The sequence below is a fragment of the Moschus berezovskii genome, chromosome 14, assembly GCF_049115385.1.
Source record: "Moschus berezovskii isolate FMDL1 chromosome 14, NW_MosBer_1.0, whole genome shotgun sequence".
In the NCBI taxonomy this organism is placed as follows: domain Eukaryota; kingdom Metazoa; phylum Chordata; class Mammalia; order Artiodactyla; family Moschidae; genus Moschus; species Moschus berezovskii.
The window spans coordinates 56,104,721-56,124,280 of NC_142473.1; the positions used below are offsets into that span (position 1 = coordinate 56,104,721).

General features: G+C 37.8%; 1 protein-coding gene across 1 annotated transcript in view; it reads right to left on the reverse strand.

Moving 5' to 3' along the window:
• The window catches only part of FCHSD2 (FCH and double SH3 domains 2), a 249,661-nt gene that overhangs the window by 153,947 nt on the left and 76,154 nt on the right, over nucleotides 1-19,560 (reverse strand). Inside the window, exon 4 of the mRNA XM_055423620.2 lies at nucleotides 1,341-1,417. Coding sequence (XP_055279595.2) covers nucleotides 1,341-1,417 — 77 coding nt within the window. The remainder of the gene's footprint in view (nucleotides 1-1,340; nucleotides 1,418-19,560) is intronic.

Consider the following 19,560-nt stretch of genomic DNA (forward strand, 5'->3'; position numbering starts at 1 on the left):
CCAAAATTTACAAAGAGCTCATGAGGCTTAACAGCATTAAAGCAAACAATCCAATCAACAAATGGGCAGAAGATCTACGTAGACATTTCTCCAAAGGAAACATACAGATGGCCAAGAGGCACATGAAAAGATGTTCAATACTGCTAATTATTAGAGAAATGCAAATCAAAACTACAATGAGGTATCACCTCATATCAGTCAGAATGATGGATACATGCAGCCCAATGTTCATTGCAGCTCTCTTTACATTAGTCAAGACATGGAAGCAACCTGAAAATCTATCAACAGAGGAATGGATAAAGAAGACGTGGTACATTTTTACAATGGAATATGATTCAGTCATTAAAAAGAATGAAATAATGCCATTTGCAGCAACACAAGTGAACCTAAAGACTGTCATACTGAGTGAAGTAAGTCAGACAGAGAAGAAAAAATATACGGTATCTGTTATATGTGGAATCAAAAAAGAAATGATGTAAATGAACTTACTTAAAAACAGACTCACAGACTTAGAGAACAAATCAGTTTCTCGGGGGAAGGGATAGTTAGGGAGTGTGGGATGAACATGTACACACTGCTATATTTATAATGGGTAACCAACAAGGACCCACTGTATAGCCCACGAAACTCTACTCAATGCTATGTGGCAACGTGGATGAGAGGCGGGATTGGGAGAGAATGGATACGTGTATATGTAGGCTGAGTTCCTTCACTGTTCACCTGAAACTGTCACAAAATTGTTAATCAGCTATAAGACGTCTGTATGATGACACAATTTATATTCCATTGTCACCTACCTTCTTTAAAATTTGTATGTGGATGTTGACTAGTCAATTTCTGGATACCCTGGGAGTGTAGAAAGTGTGTGTGTGTATATATATATATATATATATATATATATATATACACCACACATATAAACTCTTTTTCCCTAGGCTCACAGAATTCTATCTACTCAAATGTAGAATTTGTTTCAGAAGTAAAGAATCAAGATCATGATAGAACATTATTATCCTGTTTCATTATTGCTATAATAATGTGTTTCATCTATAGGTCACTGAGGAAACAAGTTGTGTTTCATTGTCATCTATCTACTTTAAGTTCTTTACGAGAGTATCCATCAATTAAACAGAATGCAATCTAGACTTGACATATGAAAATGATCTACTGCATATAGATTATATATGTTGCAGAACATTAACACTGTTTAATAATTTTGACACAGCAGAGGAAAGGAAGAAATTTTTTAAAAAACTGGAGTCTTTGTATTACATATATGTGACATGGCTCTGTGTGAAACAAGTTTTAAAGAAAATGGGCAAGAATACTGATTAAGTTACCTGTAATCATTCCGATCATCAGCTTTGATTCCAGGCCAATCTCTCTTCAGATACTGACTAGTCAACTTCTGGATACCCTGTTAAAAAATACAAATGTAATATAAATTAAATTATAAAATAAATATTGTGCTATAAAGGAATCTCTTTTCCTTAAAATACACTACTTAGCAAATCTCATCTTTCTATATGTAAATTTAATTCAGAAGTTAAGAATCAATGATAAATGGCAGAACACTATAACTGGTTTCATTATTTTCAAAGTCTTCTTTTGTTCTCATTTTTAGGAAAAAGGTAAGTATAAAGAGAAAACTGAAACTTAATTGAAATGCTTTTCATTTCATCAAACTATGTGACCAGCCATAGAAACAAACTGCTGCTGCTGCTGCTGCTGCTAAGTCACTTCAGTCGTGTCCAACTCTATGCGACCCCACAGACGGCAGCCCACCAGGCTCCCCCGTCCCTGGGATTCTCCAGGCAAGAACACTGGAGTGGGTTGCCATTGCCTTCTCCAATGCATGAAAGTGAAAAGTGAAAGTGAAGTCGCTCAGTCGTGTCCGACTCTTAGCGACCCCATGGACTGCAGCCTACCAGGCTCCTCCATCCATGAGATTTTCTAGGCAAGTGTACTGGAGTGGGTTGCCATTGCCTTCTCCAAGAAACAAACTACCCCTGGTGTATTACAGGGAACACACTGTCCACCTCTAGAGCTCTGATGACTCAGTTTGACATCTCAATTCCCCGTCATTCCTCTGCTGCAGAATTTACTGCATTTCTGAATCCAAGAAGCCAAACTCATTTACCAGAAAATAGTACAACACATTCAATTTAGAGCAGACAGATAAATACTGGCTTGAAAAATTAATACACAAACTCTGGTGCTATTCCATACTAGTAATTTTCAAGATAAGACGTCAAGGTGTTTTTTTTTTCCTTCTTCTTCTTTTTAAATAATACCATGGCACAAATCACTTAAATGGGAAAAATTAGTTTCACAAAGAAAGACCCAATTATTGTTATCCATACAAACATGAACCTAGACAAAACAGTCTTTATTCATAACAGGTACAGTGGGTATCAGAATTTGAATAGAGAAGATTATTTCATTGGCAAGAGAGGTTAAATTACTCACTCTGAGTATAGAACATACTACTTTTAGAAGGAAATATATGTGGTCCCCTAATATTGTAACAGGGCCCAATGTAATGAATCAGAAATCGTTAAGTTTGGGGTATTCATCTCCATACCTGCAACTTTAAAAGAACAATAAAGTGCTGAGATGAAGAACAATCACATTAATTGGCTGCCTACTTTCAGCACAAACTGCCCAAGTAAAATCAATGGTGCACTCTATACATGATACCTTTCTAGTAAAGTCTGATGCCAAATCAATTTGGCTTAATTAAATCCACTGTTGAATGCTTCTGTTTACTATTTTTTTTAATGAGCCAAACAAGAATAATAGAGAAGTTCCTTTGAATTTCAATTCCTTTTGAACTTGGCAATAGTTTGGTTTCACTGTTTTCAGGTCCTATGTAATCTGAAAACTAACAAACAACTGCATATCTACAACACTCTTACTTACATGCCTTGTACTTTAGGGAATACAATTATTAAAACTTCTCTGAATCTGGACAGAATTTTTTTTCAATTCTGTGCCTTTTTCAAAGCGTTATTTGTATGAAATATCTTCCCATCACTCTCATTCCTACTGGCTGAATTCTTGCTGCTCCTCCTTTAAACTGATCTTTAAATTTCCTAACACAAAATATTAAAATGTATATAAAGAAAAATGTAGAAAGTTTCATTGCCTGTTTGGTTTCATTTCATTAAAAGAGAACAGTTTATCACTCTTTCTGCATTTGTTAGCTTGAATTCTTTTTTAAAGAACTATCCCCTCATAGACTATTTGGGTATGCTAAGGTATAATTCTTACAGGAAAGGCAAGATAAAATATTTGACTGCCTAGTTTAGGTCCAAAAGTGAAGAATGAATTTTTAAAGTAACATTATGCACTCACATGTTTTGAATAATGGATGTGTTTCAATCTATTGCAGTCATTATTCTCTCAGTGCTCCAAATGCTACATCAGTGGTCAGTGGGAGTTCCTCCAAGTCGGCGCCCACATTATGACCCCAACAGATTTAAATAATTTTGTTTTCTTTTACAGTTCCTATTCCAGATCTTCAGTAAGCTAGTTTTCCAAGGAATTCTGATTCCTTTCAGAGAGAAACCATATTCAGAGACCACAATTCTAGGTACTTCTTTATCCTTTTGGTCATACTTTTTATCTTCCTCTAAGAGGGCTTTTCTAAAAACACTGTTTACAAAGTAGCTCACCCTTCACTCAGCTGCTCTCACACTACCCTACAGTATTCATAATCCTTATACTTTGCTGATGGTTACTGTCCTGTTTCAATATGTTTGGTCTATTTGCTGACTATAAGCTCTTTCAGGTACCAATCTTGTCATTTTTTTAAATCACTCTGTCTCCAGGCTATATATCGCAGAGCCCAGTATTCAGTTGATACCAATAATGTTCCCTGACTGCATAAATAAATGCCACCTACATAATTTCATTCCTAACCTATGACCAAACTAGATAGCACATTGAAAAGCAGAAACATTACTTTGCCAACAAAGGTCCGTCTAGTGAAGGCTATGGTTTTTCCCGTGGTCATATATGGATGTGAGAGTTGGACTGTGAAGAAAGCTGACTGGTGAAGAATTGATGCTTTTGAACTGTGGTGTTGGAGAAGACTCTTGAGAGTCCCTTGGACTACGAGGAGATCCAACCAGTCCATTTTAAAGGAGATCAATCCTGGGTGTTCATTGGAAGGACTGATGCTAAAGCTGAAACTCCAGTGCTTTGGCCACCTCATGCGACGAGTTGACTCATTGGAAAAGAGTCTGATGCTAGGAGGGATTGGGGATGGGAGGAGATGGGGTCGACGGAGAATGAGATGGCTGGATGGCATCACCGACTCTATGGACATGAGTTTGAGTGAACTCCGGGAGTTGGTGATGGACAGGGAGGCCTGGCGTGCTGTGATTCATGGGGTCGCAAAGAGTCGGACACAACTGAGAATGAACTGAACTGAACTGAATGTATAATACTCAAACTCCTTTTGTGTTTTTGCCATTTGGAGTTAGAAACATTTAGACCAAAATTTCTCTGCGTCCTTAATTTTCATACACTCAAAGGGAAAAAAAAATATACCAGATTTCTAACATTATGACCAGATGGTTTTAATATGATAAATAAGCTCATTAATAAAATTACAGTCAAATTTGACCATCCTCATTATCAAAAGGGAACACACATGTAGACACCCAAGCAATGAAAAAAGAACATATTTTATGAAGATTCAAGTAAATTAAGATCCCTGAATTCAAAGAAATCATAATATGTAGACAGAGTAAGAAGCATTCAACATAAAATGGGAAGCAACAAATGGGTTACTACCTTAAAAGTGGCAGTAAGTGATACAAGTACCCAGGAGGAAAAAATTATCTGATATTTTCCTAACAAATTAATTTAAATAATATTATAGTGACTTTTTCAGTTTAATCACTGTTAAAGTGGCTGCAGAACACTTCATACAGAACATAGGATATGACAGTAGCCTCAGATTATGATGACTAAGAGGGCAGAATGGCAGCACTATAAAGATATATAAAACAAATGAACTCATTAACAAACATCTCAACACACTTATTTCTCGTAATTCCATTAGGCCCTGTTACAATACAGAAAAATTTTTGGACACTTAGAATACACAAATTCTACTTGAAGTCTCCAAACTAGTTAAGTTTGAATTAGAATCCCTAGTTATCATTCTAAATCTTCAACCTCAAAATCATTTTGAAGTAGATTTTATATAATTCTTTAAAATTTTTTTGAAATTATTTCAACTTGTTATCTTTTTTGTGCATTATGAGTTACAAAAGCAATTTCTAGAGCTCTAAACTACAATGTTGAACTGTATTAAACTGAATGGAGCCCTTCAGAGATGAGATGAGGGATTCATGAAATAGACAAACAGCGAGAGCTTTAGATGAAAGACTTTATTCAAGTTAGTTCACAGAAACAGGAATCGTGACTCCTGTGTGTTCCATGCAGCTGTTCAAGATCTAATCTGCATGTACGCTCAAGAAATACTCCATGGCCCTCATAGGAAAGGTCATAAATAACACTGCATACTTCCGAAAGCATTATATACTTAACTGGTCTACCTTTTACATCATGCTTAAGGCTACATCTTATGTATAAAAGGTTTCTTTGTACAGAAAATAAAATCTACCATGAGTAAATGGCTAAGGAAAATAAACCTATGGCTGGCAATTTTTTTAAAACTGTTTTTTTTTTTTAATCTCATCCCTAACCCACAATATTACTACCTAAAACTGGTGCATTAGACATACAATATTTATTTATATTTACGTTAGTATCATTAAAATATAATGCTGATTTGATTTCTAATACAGTTTACTCTGGAGCAGTGGTTTCCACAAAAATGTACTATCAATATACTCTTTGGAACACCCAATAACATCCCATTTCAACTTTTAAAAAGCTATCAGTGTCTGATGTAAGACTTGCTTTGTTTCACCTCTCAATAACACTTGTTATATTGCTCTAACAAGTGAAGCAACACAAAGAAAGTCACTGTTCAATAAACACTGGGAAATGAACTGATGGCTTAACCTTTTGTCCATTTAACACAAAAAACTGAGCAGAAGTGTGCTCTGTGGCTCTCACACAGGTTATTCTGTATCCAATTTTGTCATGAAATTCCCAATATTGTGTAAATGATCGTTAAAAATTAAAGTCCACTGAATAAATTGGATAATTCTCAAACTGATGTATATTATACAATGCCTTTACTACTTTAAGATTATTTTAATAGTAATTGAGAACTTAACACCCTCTCCTTAAGGGAAGTTTAGAAATATTTTTCATTGTTTTGTACAGCATAAAATTAAAGGTAAAAAAAACCATTTATTTTAAATTACATAATAAATTGCCTTTACATACTTTTCTATTCATTCCATGAAAAAATGAGGTATTAATCTCATGTTACATACTAAACATGTATTTACATATTTTAAGACTCTTCCTTTTATCAAAAATAAAGATTGTGCTTAAGTGTAATTATATAAGAAAAAATGTAATTACACAAGTTCTAATGACATATTAGGGGGCAGCAGAGGATGAGATGGTTAGATAGCATCACCAACTCAATGGACATGAATCTGAGCAAACTCCAGTAGATACTGAGGGACAGGAAAGCCTGCCGTGCTGCAGGCCATGGAGTTGCAAAGAGTCAGACACGACTCAGCAACTGAACAACAATGACATATTAAATGACCTATTTGATCTTAGAACCGAACAGAATAAAAAAGAGAAAGAATTTAACACTCACCCATGGAAAAAAAACTCTCAAAAACTAGCAAACTTAATGGAAGGTATATACAAAAAGCCTACTGTTAACATACTTCTAGTAGAAAATGAATGCTTTCCCTGTAAGACTGAGAATAAGGTAAAGATGTGCTCTCTCACCAGTCCTTTACAACACTGCATGTGTAGTCCCTAATGGCTCAACCAGTAAAGAAACTGCCTGCAATGCAGGAGACCCAAGTTCAATCTCTGGGTTGGGAAGATCTCCTGGAGAAGGGAATGGCAACCCACTCCAGTATTCTTGCCTAAAGAATCCCATGGACAGAGGAGCCTGGCGGGCTACAGTCCATGAGGTCACAAAGAGTCAGACACGACTGAGTGACTAACACTTTCACTTTCATGTGTAGTCCCACCTAGTACAAAAAGGCAAAAAAAGGAAGTTAAAAGAGATACAGACGGACAGGAAAAAATACAACTACCTTTATTCAAAGATGACATGATTATCTGTGTAGAAAACCTCAAATAATCTACAAAAAACCTCCTGGAACTAATAATTAAGTTTAGCAAGGTGGCAAGATACAAGGACAACAAATTAAACTCAACTGTACTCCTGTGCACCTGTAATGAACAATTAGTATTTGAAACTTAAAAAAAAAAAAGAAGTGTGGGCAAAATGACACACAGGAATAAAACTAATAAAATACATGTAAGAACTATAGAGGGAAAAGTCCAAAATGCTGATGAAAAAAAATCAGAAAATCCCATGTTAATGGATTAGAAGAGTTCACATTATTAAGATGTCAATTTTTCTGAATTTCATTTATTCATTCACGGCAATCCAAATAAAAATTCCAGAAAGCTGAATAGCAAAAGACTGATTTTAAAATGTACATGGAAAGGTAAAGGTACCAGAAATAGCCAAACAATTCTGAAAAATGTGAACAAAGTCAGAGGATTCACATTATGAGTTCAAAGCTAATTACAACACTATACTATAATGTTACAGTGTGGTACTGGCAAAGAAAGGACACATAAATCAATGGAATAGAAAAGAGCCCAGAAATAGATCCATACAAATATAGTAAACTGATTTTTCACAAAGCACAAAGGCAATCAGATGAAGAAAGGACAGTCTATATGAATAAATGGTTGGAACAACTGGATAATCAAATGCCAAAAAATGAACATAAACACATATCTCATAACTTAAACAAAAATTAACTCAAAATAGTTCATAAACCTAAATGTAAAGCACATGTACAAAACATATAGGAGAACACAAATCTCTTTTACCTCTGGCAAAGAGTTTTTGCATGTAACATCAAAAGTAACACATGAAGGAAAAGATTAAAAATTGGACTTTTTATCACAATTAAACTTTCCTTTGGGAAAGACACTAGGAAAAATACATGCAAACCACATATCTGATAAGGGACTGCATCCAAAATATATACAGAGCCGTTAAAACTCAACAGTAAGGAAAAAAACCAGCCCAGTTTTTCAGGAGAGCAAAAGATCTAAAAACACACTTCATTAAGATGATGTAATGATAGTAAATAAGCATATGAAAAATATTGAACATCACTTGTGACTATGAAAATGCAGATTAAAACAATGAGGTAGCACTACATACCTATTAGAATAGTTCAAATCTAAAAAAAATACTACAATGTTAAATGTTAATGAGAATGCAGAGCCATAGGACATGCCTCTACTGGCAGAAATGTAAAATGGTACTACCACTCTGGAAAACAATTTGGAAACTTCCTATAAAATTAAACACTTCACATACGACTCAGCAATAGCACTCCTAGGTAGTTCACCCACTGATGAGAAAATTTATGTTCACACAAAACCCTGCACATGAATGTTTCAAGCGGCTTTATTCATGAAAGTGGAAGCAGCCAAGACGTCCCTCAATAGACGAACAAACTATGGTACATCATTACAACAGAGTACCATGCAGTAATAAAAACTGATTAAAAACTAATAAAAAATATTTGTACAACTTGAATAAGTCTTTTTTTCTTGTTAAAATTAATTTATTTTTTATTGAAGGATAATTGCTTTACAGAGTTTTGTTGTTTTCTGTCTAACCTCAACATTCATGTTGAAGTCTTTTCTTCTAGAAAATTTTTGGCCATGCTGCATAGCAAGCAGGATCTTAGTTCTCCAGCCAGGAATTGAACCTGTATCCACCACAGTGGAAGTGTACAGTCTTGACCACTAGACTGCCAGGGAAGTCCTGGATAAATCTTAAATGCATTTTGCCAAGTGGAAAAAAACAAAAAAGCTATATATATATACCTTGTGAAATAAAAGAAAATATATGCTGGTCTTTGTCCCCAGTTCCTGGCACAAAGCTCGTAAAACTCTTGCAGATAGAGGAGCTAGGAGAATTTTGTTCTAACATTTAGTCTTTGAGCCCCGGTTCATGACACTGAGTTCCTAAGTCACACTGATTTTCCTGGGTGATAGCGATGTCTTTTGTTCTACTGGGTGACTCATGGTGGGCTCCTGGATGAGGGCTTGTCACCAGAAAGACCAAGGCTCATTTCTGGAATTTCCAGTCCCATTTCTTAATCTCTAGAGAGGAGAAAGTGGCCAGAATGGAGTTAATAATTGATCATACTCTCATGATGAAGCCTCCATAAACATCCCAATAGTATAGGATTGAGAGTTTTCAGGTTGGTGAAAATGCATAGATGGTGGGAGAATGTCATATCCAGAGAAGGCAAGGAAGCCCTACACCCCTTCTCACATACACTTGCCCTATGCAACTCTGGCAGAGATGATGACAATTCAAAATGTGGTAGAGACACTGGAGATCGAATCAGACTGATAAAGATATTTTTCAGGGAAAATTGACATGACAATGGTTGGTAATGATCTGCTTCCCTGGCGGTTCAGGAGTAAAGAATCGGTCTGCCAACATGAGTTTGATCCCTGGGGTGGGAACCCTGGAGGAAGAAATGGCAACAACCTCCAGGATTATTTTGGGAAAATTCCATGGACAGAGGAGCCTGGCAGGCTACATTTCATATAGGGTTGCAAAGAATTGGACATGATTGAGTGAATGAGAAAGAAATGCAAAAAAGCAAAATGGCTGTCTGAGGAGGCCTTACAAATAGCTGTGAAAAGAAGAGAAGCAAAAGCAAAGGAGAAAAGGAAAGATAAACCCATTTGAATGCAGAGTTCCACAGAATAGCAAGGAGAGATAAGAAAGCCTTCCTTGGTGATCAGTGCAAAGAAATAGAGGAAAACAACACAATGGGAAAGACTAGAGATGTCTTCAAGAAAATTAGAGATACCAAGAGAACATTTCATGCAAAGATGGGCTCAATAAATGACAGAAATGGTATGGACCTAACAGAAGCAGAAGATATTAAGAAGAGGTGGCAAGAATACACAGAAGAACTGTACAAAAAAGATCTTCATGACCCAGATAATCACGATGGTGTGATCACTCACCTAGAGCCAGACATCCTGGAATGTGAAGTTAAGTGGGCCATAGGAAACATCACGATGAACAAAGCTAGTGGAGGTGATGGAATTCCAGTTGAGCTATTTCAAATCTTAAAAGATGATGCTGTGAAAGTGCTGCACTCAATATGCCAGCATATTTGGGAAACTCAGCAGTGGCCACAGGACTGGAAAAGGTCAGTTTTCATCCAATCCCAAAGAAAGGCAATGCCAAAGAATGCTCAAACTACCGCACAATTGCACTCATCTCACATGCTAGTAAAGTAATGCTCAAAATTCTCCAAGCCAGGCTTCAGCAATACATGAACCATGAACTTCCAGGTGTTCAAGATGGATTTAGAAAAGGGAGAGGAACCAGAGATCAAATTGCCAACATTTGCTGGGTCATTGAAAAAGTAAGAGAGTTCCAGAAAAACATCTATTTCTGCTTTATATGACTGTGTGGATCACAATAAACTGTGGAAAATTCTGAAAGAGATGGGAATACCAGACCACCTGACCTGCCCCTTGAGAAACCTGTATGCAGGTCAGGAAGCAACAGTTAGAACTGGACATGGAAAAACAGACTGGTTCCAAATAGGAAAAGGAGTACATCAAGGCTATATATTGTCACCCTGCTTATTTCACTTATACGCAGAGTATATCATAAGAAACACTGGGCTGCAGGAAGCACAAGCTGGAATCAAGATTGCCGGGAGAAATATCAATAACCTCAGATATGCAGATAACACCACTCTTATGGCAGAAAGTGAAGAAGAACTAAAGAGCCTCTTGATGAAAGTGAAAGAGGAGAGTGAAAAAGTTGTCTTAAGCTCAACATTCAGAAAACTAAGATCATGGCATCCGGTCCCATCACTTCATGGGAAATAGATGGGGAAACGGTGGAAACAGTGGCTGACTTTATTTTGGGGGACTCCAAAATCAATGCAATGGTGACTGCAGCCATGAAAAGAAAAGACGCTTACCCCTTGGAAGGAAAATTATGACCAACCTAGACAGCATATTAAAAAGCAGAGACATTACTTTGCCAACAAAGGTCCGTCCAGTCAAGGCTATGGATTTTCCAGTAGTCATGTATGGATGTGAGAGTTGAACTATAAAGAAAGCTGAGCGCTGAAGAATTGATGCTTTTGAACTGTGGTGTTGGAGAAGACTCTTGAGAGTCCCTTGGACTGCAAGGAGATCCAACCAGTCCATCCTAAAGGAGATCAGTCCTGGGTGTTCACTGGAAGGACTGACGTTGAAGCTGAAACTCCAATACTTTGGCCACCTGATGTGAAGAGCTGACTCACTGGAAAAGACCCTGATGCTGGGAAAGATTGAAGGCAGGAGGAGAAGGCGATGACAGAGGATAAGATGATTGGGTGGCATCACCAACTCAAAGGACATGAGTTTCGGTAGACTCCGGGAATTGGTAATGGACAGGGAGGCCTGGCGTGCTGCGGTTCACGGGGTCACCAAGAGTCGGACACGACTGACCGACTGAACTGAACTGAGCAAATGAACACAAGAGGAAGAGATAAGAAGGAAGGAGACAACAAAGATGACTCTCTGTGTTTTGGCTTTATACAAATGGACAGATGGTGGTATCTTCCCCAGGGATGAATACACAGGCAGGCAACTTAACTGCAGAAAGGGCTGCTGGATTATAATATAAATGATCCTAGGTTTCGCAGAAGTATAAGATAAGAGAAATCACTATCTCTCCTAAAGTGAGAGATGTCAGGAAAACCTATGTGAACTTAAGTACTCTGGAACTGGATCCAAAAAGGGCAAATACGAATTTGACCACTTGAGAAAAGAAGGGGGTGTTTCAGGTTTTGGCAAAACTTGCTGCTGCTGCTGCTAAGTCACTTCAGTCGTGTCCGACTCTATGCGACCCCATAGATGGAAGCCCACCAGGCTCCCCCGTCCCTGGGATTCTCCAGGCAAGAACACTGGAGTGGGTTGCCATTTCCTTCTCCAACGTGTGAAAGTGAAAAGTGAAAGTGAAGTCGTGAAAAAAATACTGTGGTATAAAAAATAATAGGGAAAATGCATAGAAACGTTGGTGGCATAAATTTTTACTTCAAAGCAACGAACTTGTTCTTTGAAGCTTACATTTACACTTTATATAATGAACTCTTCTTTAGTATTTAGGTGGTAACTACTCTCAAAGAAGTTTTCCATGAAGTTATTCCTGTACTTTAAGAAAGACCCTCCAATGTCTTTCTTTTACATAATTCAGGGTAAAAGCACTACTACTACCACTGTGCTTAAAATGCAATCATAAAAACACATTTAAAAAGATGTTTTCTTAAAGAGTTGTGGTCTTAATAATAACTAGGATATATCATTTTAAGTTAATTTACTGTGCTTATAAAACTCAGTGTTTCCTTTAATATAAATAAGAGGTAAAAAATTATCTGCTTGAATTATGCTTAGTTCTCCAATGAATGTTGCTATTACAACAATGTAATAAGAGAAAGTATGTGCATAAATCCTGTTGGACTTAAACGGAGAAGACATGTTAAATGTCCAGTTTATACAATGCTATTGCCAATATAACTTGGAATTTTGTCCAGTAAAAGGTTATCTTCCTTTTAGAAGGAAAAAGGCCAAATCTACCTGATATTAAATACTAAATGTCAGTTATCTGATCATTTTCAAGTTCACATCAACCATCCCACTCCAGACAGTTTTGTTGACTCCTATAGAGTTCTTCCATTTATCCCAAACAATTTATATACAAGCTTTAATCAAGAAAAAATCCTACTGACTAAAAAGCACTGACTTAGCTTCTCTCTCTTACTTCAATAGTTTTTACTGCATTTTTCCATTTTTCAGTAGACTGTTTAACCACAAAATGATGGTTATACTTTTATGAATTTTTTTTCTTCCCCCCACATTTTGGGAAATTTTCTTTTCACACTGCTAGAAGCCATTAGTAAGAAAAACAATAGTTTTCACTGTTCTAGTCATCTTACAACAGAGATTTATATTATTTGCTGTCAAAAAATAAATTTAAGGGATTTATTTTATAATATTTAAAACATTACCGATTGTAAGACATAAATGATGATGACACATTTTAAGAGCAAAATATACTAACTTTGCCTTATTCAGAATGTTAAAGAGACACCAGACATCATCAAAATTATGTTTTTTTCAATTTTTAAAATTAAAGTTAGACTTCAAGGCTTGGATTAGCTGATATCTATTTGTAATCTTCTGACTGAAGGGTCTTAATGAGGGGGAAAAACAAGGGAGGTGCTGTTGTTTTTAAGTAATAACAAAAGTGTTATATTAGTCAACATAACTGAACTAGCCACTTGATCTCAAAGACAGCTATAAAAGCAGTTCCTTCTTCAAGCAGAACTGGAATGTTTCAAATCAACAAGCAAATAATTTCATGAGCTGGACCCTTTGCTTTTTGTTGTTCAGTCATTAACTCATGACTGACTCTTTGGACCCCATGGACTGCAGGTTGCCAGGCTCCGCTATCCTTCACTAGCTCCCAGAGTTTGCTCATATTGACATCCACTGAGTCAGTGATACTGTCTAGCTATCTCATCCTCTGCCACCCCCTTATCCTTTTGCCTTCAATCTTTCCCAGCATCACGGTCTTTTCCAATGAGCTGGCTCTTCGCATCAGGTGGCAAAAGTATTGGAGTTTCAGTTTCAGCACCAGTCCTTCCAATGAATATTCAATTCTTCAGGATTGACTGCTTTCATCTCCCCTGCAGTCCAAGGGACTCTCAAGAGTCTTCTTCAACACCACAATTCAAAAGCATCAATTCTTTGCTGCTCAGCCTTCTTTATGGTTCAACTCTCATATCTGTACATGATACTCAAAAAACCATAGCTTTGACTATATGGACTTTGGTCAGCAAAGTGATGTCTTTGCTTTTTAATATGCTGTCTAGGTTGGTTACAGTTTTCCTTCCAACTGAAGAAGGGAATAGCAAACCACTCCAGTATTCTTGTTGTAAGAACTCCATGAGCAGTATGAAAAGCATCCTTAGTTATCTTAAAATAGAGGGAGGCAATCCAGAAGAGACAGACAAAATGTGACTGAATATTTAAGGCCAATGAAAGACATTCTTCCTTGTTTCTCCTGTTGAATGGAAAACATAATTAACCATTAAAGTTAACAGCTGAGTACTTAATATTCACACTCAACTAATACTTAAAGTCAGGCTTCCTTGGTGGCTCAATGATAAAGGATCTACCTGCCATTACAGGAGATGCAGTTTTGACCCTTTCCTGGAGAAGGAAATGGCAACCCACTCTAGTATTCTTGTCTGGAGAATCCCATGGACAGAGAAGCCTGGTGGGCTACAGTCCAGTTCAGTTCAGTTCAGTCACTCAGTCATGTCCGACTCTTTGTGATCTGTGGACTACAGCATGTCAGGCTTTCCTGTCCATCACCAACTCCCAGAGCTTGCTCAAGCTCATGTCCATCAGGTTGGTGATGCCATCCAACCATCTCATCCTCTGTCATCCACTTCTCCACCTGCCTTCCATCTTTCCCAGCACCAGGGTCTTTTCAAATGAGTCCGTTCTCTGCATCAGGTGGCCAAAGTATTGGAGTTCCAGTTTCAGCATCAGTCCTTCCAATGAATATTTAGGACTGATTTCCTTTAGGATGGACTGCCTGGATCTCCAAGCAGCCCAAGGGACTCTCAAGAATCTTTCCACACCACAGTTCAAAAGCATCAATTCTTCAGCGATCAACCTTCTTTATAGTTCAACTCTCACATCTATACATGACTACTGGAAAAACCATAGCACTGACTAGACAGACCTTTGTTGGCAAAGTAATGTCTCTGCTTTTCAATATTGTGTCTAGGTTGGTCATAACTTTTCTTCCAAGGAGTAAGCATCTTTTAATTTCATGGCTGCAGTCACCATCTGCAGTCATTTTGGAGCCTAAAAAATAAAGTCTGACACTGTTTCCACTGTTTCCCATTTATTTGCCATGAGGTTATGAGACCAGATGCCATGATCTTCGTTTTCTGAATGTTGAGCTTTAAGCCAACTTGTTCACTCTCCTCTTTCACTTTCATCAAGAGGCTCTTTAGTTCTTCTTCACTTTCTGCCATAAGGGTGGTGTCACCTGCATATCTGAGGTTATTGATATTTCTCCCAGCAGTCTTGATTCCAGCTTGTGCTTCATCCAGCTTGGTATTTCTCATGATGTACTCTGCATATAAGTTAAATAAGCAGAATGACAAATACAGCCTTGATGTACTCCTTTCCCAATTTGGAACCACTCTGTTGTTCCATGTCCAGTTCTAATTGTTGCTTCTTGACCTGCATAGAGATTTCTCAGGAGGCAGGCAAGGTGGTCTGGTATTCCCATTTCTTTAAGAATTTTCCACAGTTTATTGTGATCCACACAGTCAAAGGCTTTGGCATAGTCAATAAAGCAAAAGTAGATGTTTTTCTGAACTCTCTTGCTTTTTCTATGATCCAACAGATGTTGGCAATTTGATATTTGGTCCCTCTGACTTTTCTACAGTCCATGGGGTCACAAAAAGAGCCAGACACGACTCAGTGACTACAGAAACAAGCAAACAAAACAAATATTTAAGGTCACCACCTTACGCAGTAGATGCAACATAAGTTTTTAAAGGTTAAGTAATCTGAATAAGATTATCTAGCTAGTTAAGCCTGGATTCAAAATCAGGTCTCCTTTCAAAGTTTAAAACACTTTCTGAGCACTCAATTATTACTCCCAATCCCTGGCAAACACTGATCTTTTTACCATCTCTAGTTTTGCCTTTTCCAGAATGTCATATAATTGGAATAACATAGCATTGTAGCCATTTCAGATCAGTTTCTTCCACTTCACAAGATGCATTTAAGTGTCTGCTGTGTCTCTTAGTGGATAGATAGCTCAGTTCCTTTTATTACTAACTACTAGTCCATTGTCAAGATGTACCCCAAGTTGTTTACATATTCACCTATTAAAGGACATCTGATCTGCTACTAAATTTTGGTAATAAACAAAGCTACTATAAAGCTACTATAAATACTCATACAGTATAGTTTTTTTGTGTGAACTTAAGTTCTGAACATATCTAAGCAAACATCAAAATGTGCAATTAACTGATTTTGTGATAAGTCTGTGCTCAGCTTTCAAAAGTGGATGCACCATTTTCCATTCCCACTAGCAATTGGAAACCATTGCTCCTCATCCTAGACAGCATTTCGTATTGTCAGTATTTTGGATTTTAGCCGAACAGGTGTGTAGTGGTATCTTACTGGCAATTCCTTCCTGACTATGATGTTAAGCATCTTTCATATGCTTATCTACCATCTGTATATCTTTTCTGTTGAAGTATCAGTTCAGGCATTTGACCTACTTTTTAATTGGGTCATCTATTTATTAATGAATTTTAAGATGTATTTGTATAATTTTGATTTAAGTCCTTTATCAGATGCACGTTTTGCAGATACGTTCTTCCAGTCTTGTCTTTTCATTTTCTTAACAGTTTCTTTCTCGGAGAAGACATTTTTATTTTAACACGTGTATTTTCAACATTGAATTTTATTAACTAAGGTAAAGGAATCTGTAGACTTCGGGAAACAGATTAGTGAAAAAGGAAAAAACTAAGGCTCCAAGGTTAGTTCTGACAACGGACTAAGTATGAAAATATGTACTGGTGGTATTTCACTCTAAAGTAGTGATATGATTATGATTACATATAACCTAACTTTTGTGAATAACAAACATAGAACTATGAACCGAACTAAACTCTACATAAGATGAGAAAGTTTTATGCAAATCGTTTCATAATTTGGCTGTTTTGAAAGTTTCAGTCACCATCATTTTTTCTTAAAACACAGGTAATCCATAGATCTCATTTCTACAAAAATAACTTCTCATTCCTAATGCTTCTAACAATACTGGTAAGAGAATAATTTTCACAAATTCAGAAATCTTTGTTAGAAAGCAACATGTTATCTTCTGCTGTTTTTGAATGATCCTTTATCAAGAGAAAATTTTATTATACAGCTATGTACAAATGTTATGAAGTAACAGAAAGTAAAAGCCACTAGACAGATTTGAGAGATGGGAAAAGCAGAGCCAGGGAAAGTTTCACAGAAAAAGTGATATTTGAGTTGGGCCTTAAAGGAAGAAGTATAAAGGACTTCCCAGCGACCAAGGAGAGGGGAAACGATGTGCATAAACAAATGTGTCAAGCATAATAATGGGAAGGAATTGGGGAGTCAGATAACACTGGGTTTAAATCTTGGTCCATTACTCTCTAGTAGTACAATGCTAAACGAGTCATATCTCCTTTCTTATCTGCAAAATGGAGGTAAATTCATGACTTAACAGGATGTGTAAAGTTTAAGCAAAGCTATTTTAATAAGCATTCAGTAAGTCTTAAATATCCCACTGAAATTTAAAGGAGGGAGTAATCATTAGATCTTTATTTCTAAATGATGATCAATGATGCTGATGTGAAAGCTTCATTATAAAGAGAAAGGTGGGTGATTCAATCAGGAAGTCTAAGCAGTGCAAGGAGAAAAGAAAAGAGATGCTCCAAAGCAAAACTGCAGCCTGGGAACTAACACATGTTGTAGGGGAAAAAGACTGAAATCAACTGAAATTGTTACATAGTTAGAATAGGAAAAAGGAGTCCAGAATGGTGGTGGCTAAAAGACAAAGAAGGGAAAAGCCCGTGAAAATGGAACAAAGGAAGGTCTGAGGACTGGAGTGAGGACCTCAGGTAAAACAAACAGCCCTCTTGGCTAGCGCAACCTAAGTACGGCAGGCTCAGGGGAAGGAGAGAAAAACATTAAAAGAGGAGGCAAAATTGGGCCAGGGGCTTCTCTTCTCTTCATGTCTTTTGGATCAGCCCACCCTCATGCCTCGAGGATATATTTTCCTTTGCTTTCTAAATAAAACTAGGCTGTAACACTCGTCCAACCAAAGAAATTACATGCAGCTGTAACACTGGTCCATCCGAGGGCTGTAACACTGGTCCATCCGCCACTTCAAATCTTTGTTGTGATGAGACAGAACTGAGGAAATTACACGCTCTCCAGACATCAATGGTGCCGTGACTCAGATTTAACCCACCTGAAACAACCTCGGCTCGGCCCCTGCAAGGTGGAGGCCAAGCACAGCAGAAGATCGGGGAAAACTCCCACAGTGGAAGCAGAACACAAAGAAAACCCAGCGCAGGGGAAGTGACAAGAAGCCCAGTGTGAGGGAAACTGGATAGCAAAAACAAACGTAAAAGACAGCTCAGTTAGCTCAATCTCAGATTCCAGAAGACCTCCAGCTAAGGTAGGAGATTCTTGCTCCTATGGCTGGAAGGACATATGGCTAACAAAATCTTAATTCCTTTACAATCTCTCTTGATTGTAAACGATTCCTTTACAATCGTTTCTTGTTTCCTCAAACCCTCGGTGAACAGGTGAGCGGCAGTGGGTGCAATTGAGGGACTCTGGCAGGGGCTACTCCTCAGTGTGTCCCAAAAGCTCCATTATTTGCTTGGGCCCCAGTAGCTGTTGCCCAAGTAGGTGGGCATTCTTCTGTCCTTAATCTTCTTTGTGCCAAAGATCAGGCCAATGCAAACTGTGAGCACAGGTCAGGTCTCTAGCAGATTTTCCAGCCGGTTATGAAGGGTATTCCTAATATGTTTTTCCCACTGCTTTTTCCTCCTGTCCCTCAGCTCCTCTTTCCATCTATGCCACTGCTTACAAAGTATTGGGCAAGTCATCATCTTTCCATTTCTGAAAGCTGTGTTTGAAACCGTTTACCTAAGATTGGGACTCAACCCCATGTGGCAGGGACTCTGTGCTATATGCTTACTCAGTCATATCCAGCTGGGACTTGAGCCTGGCCAAAACCTCTGGTGCCTGGTTTTAGGACCTAATGAAGTTCAGGCTCTGATGTCTCATTGCAAAAATTCAGTGAGACACACAGGGATAAGTAAGAGGTGGATTTGTTAGGATTCAGAGAAAAGCACACTCCTCAGGGTATGGGCCATCACAGAGGGCAAGGGTGCTGGCCACGGAATCTGGTGTGGTTAGTTTTTATGAGCTAGGTGATTTCATATGGTAATGAGTGGGAAGATCACTCCAACAATTGGGGAACCACCCACTCCTCAGTCTTTTGACAGTGCTTTGGAATGGACGTGAATTTGAGTGAACTCCGGGAGTTGGTGATGGACAGGGAGGCCTGGCGTGCTGTGATTCATGGGGTCGCAGAGAGTCGGACATGACTGAGCAACTGAACTGAACTGAACTGAGCTGAGCTGGAACTGTCCTGGCACCTCTGGGTGTATCATTTAGCTTGCAGACTGGGGCTCAAGGTTTAGTTGAATTTGACTTGTC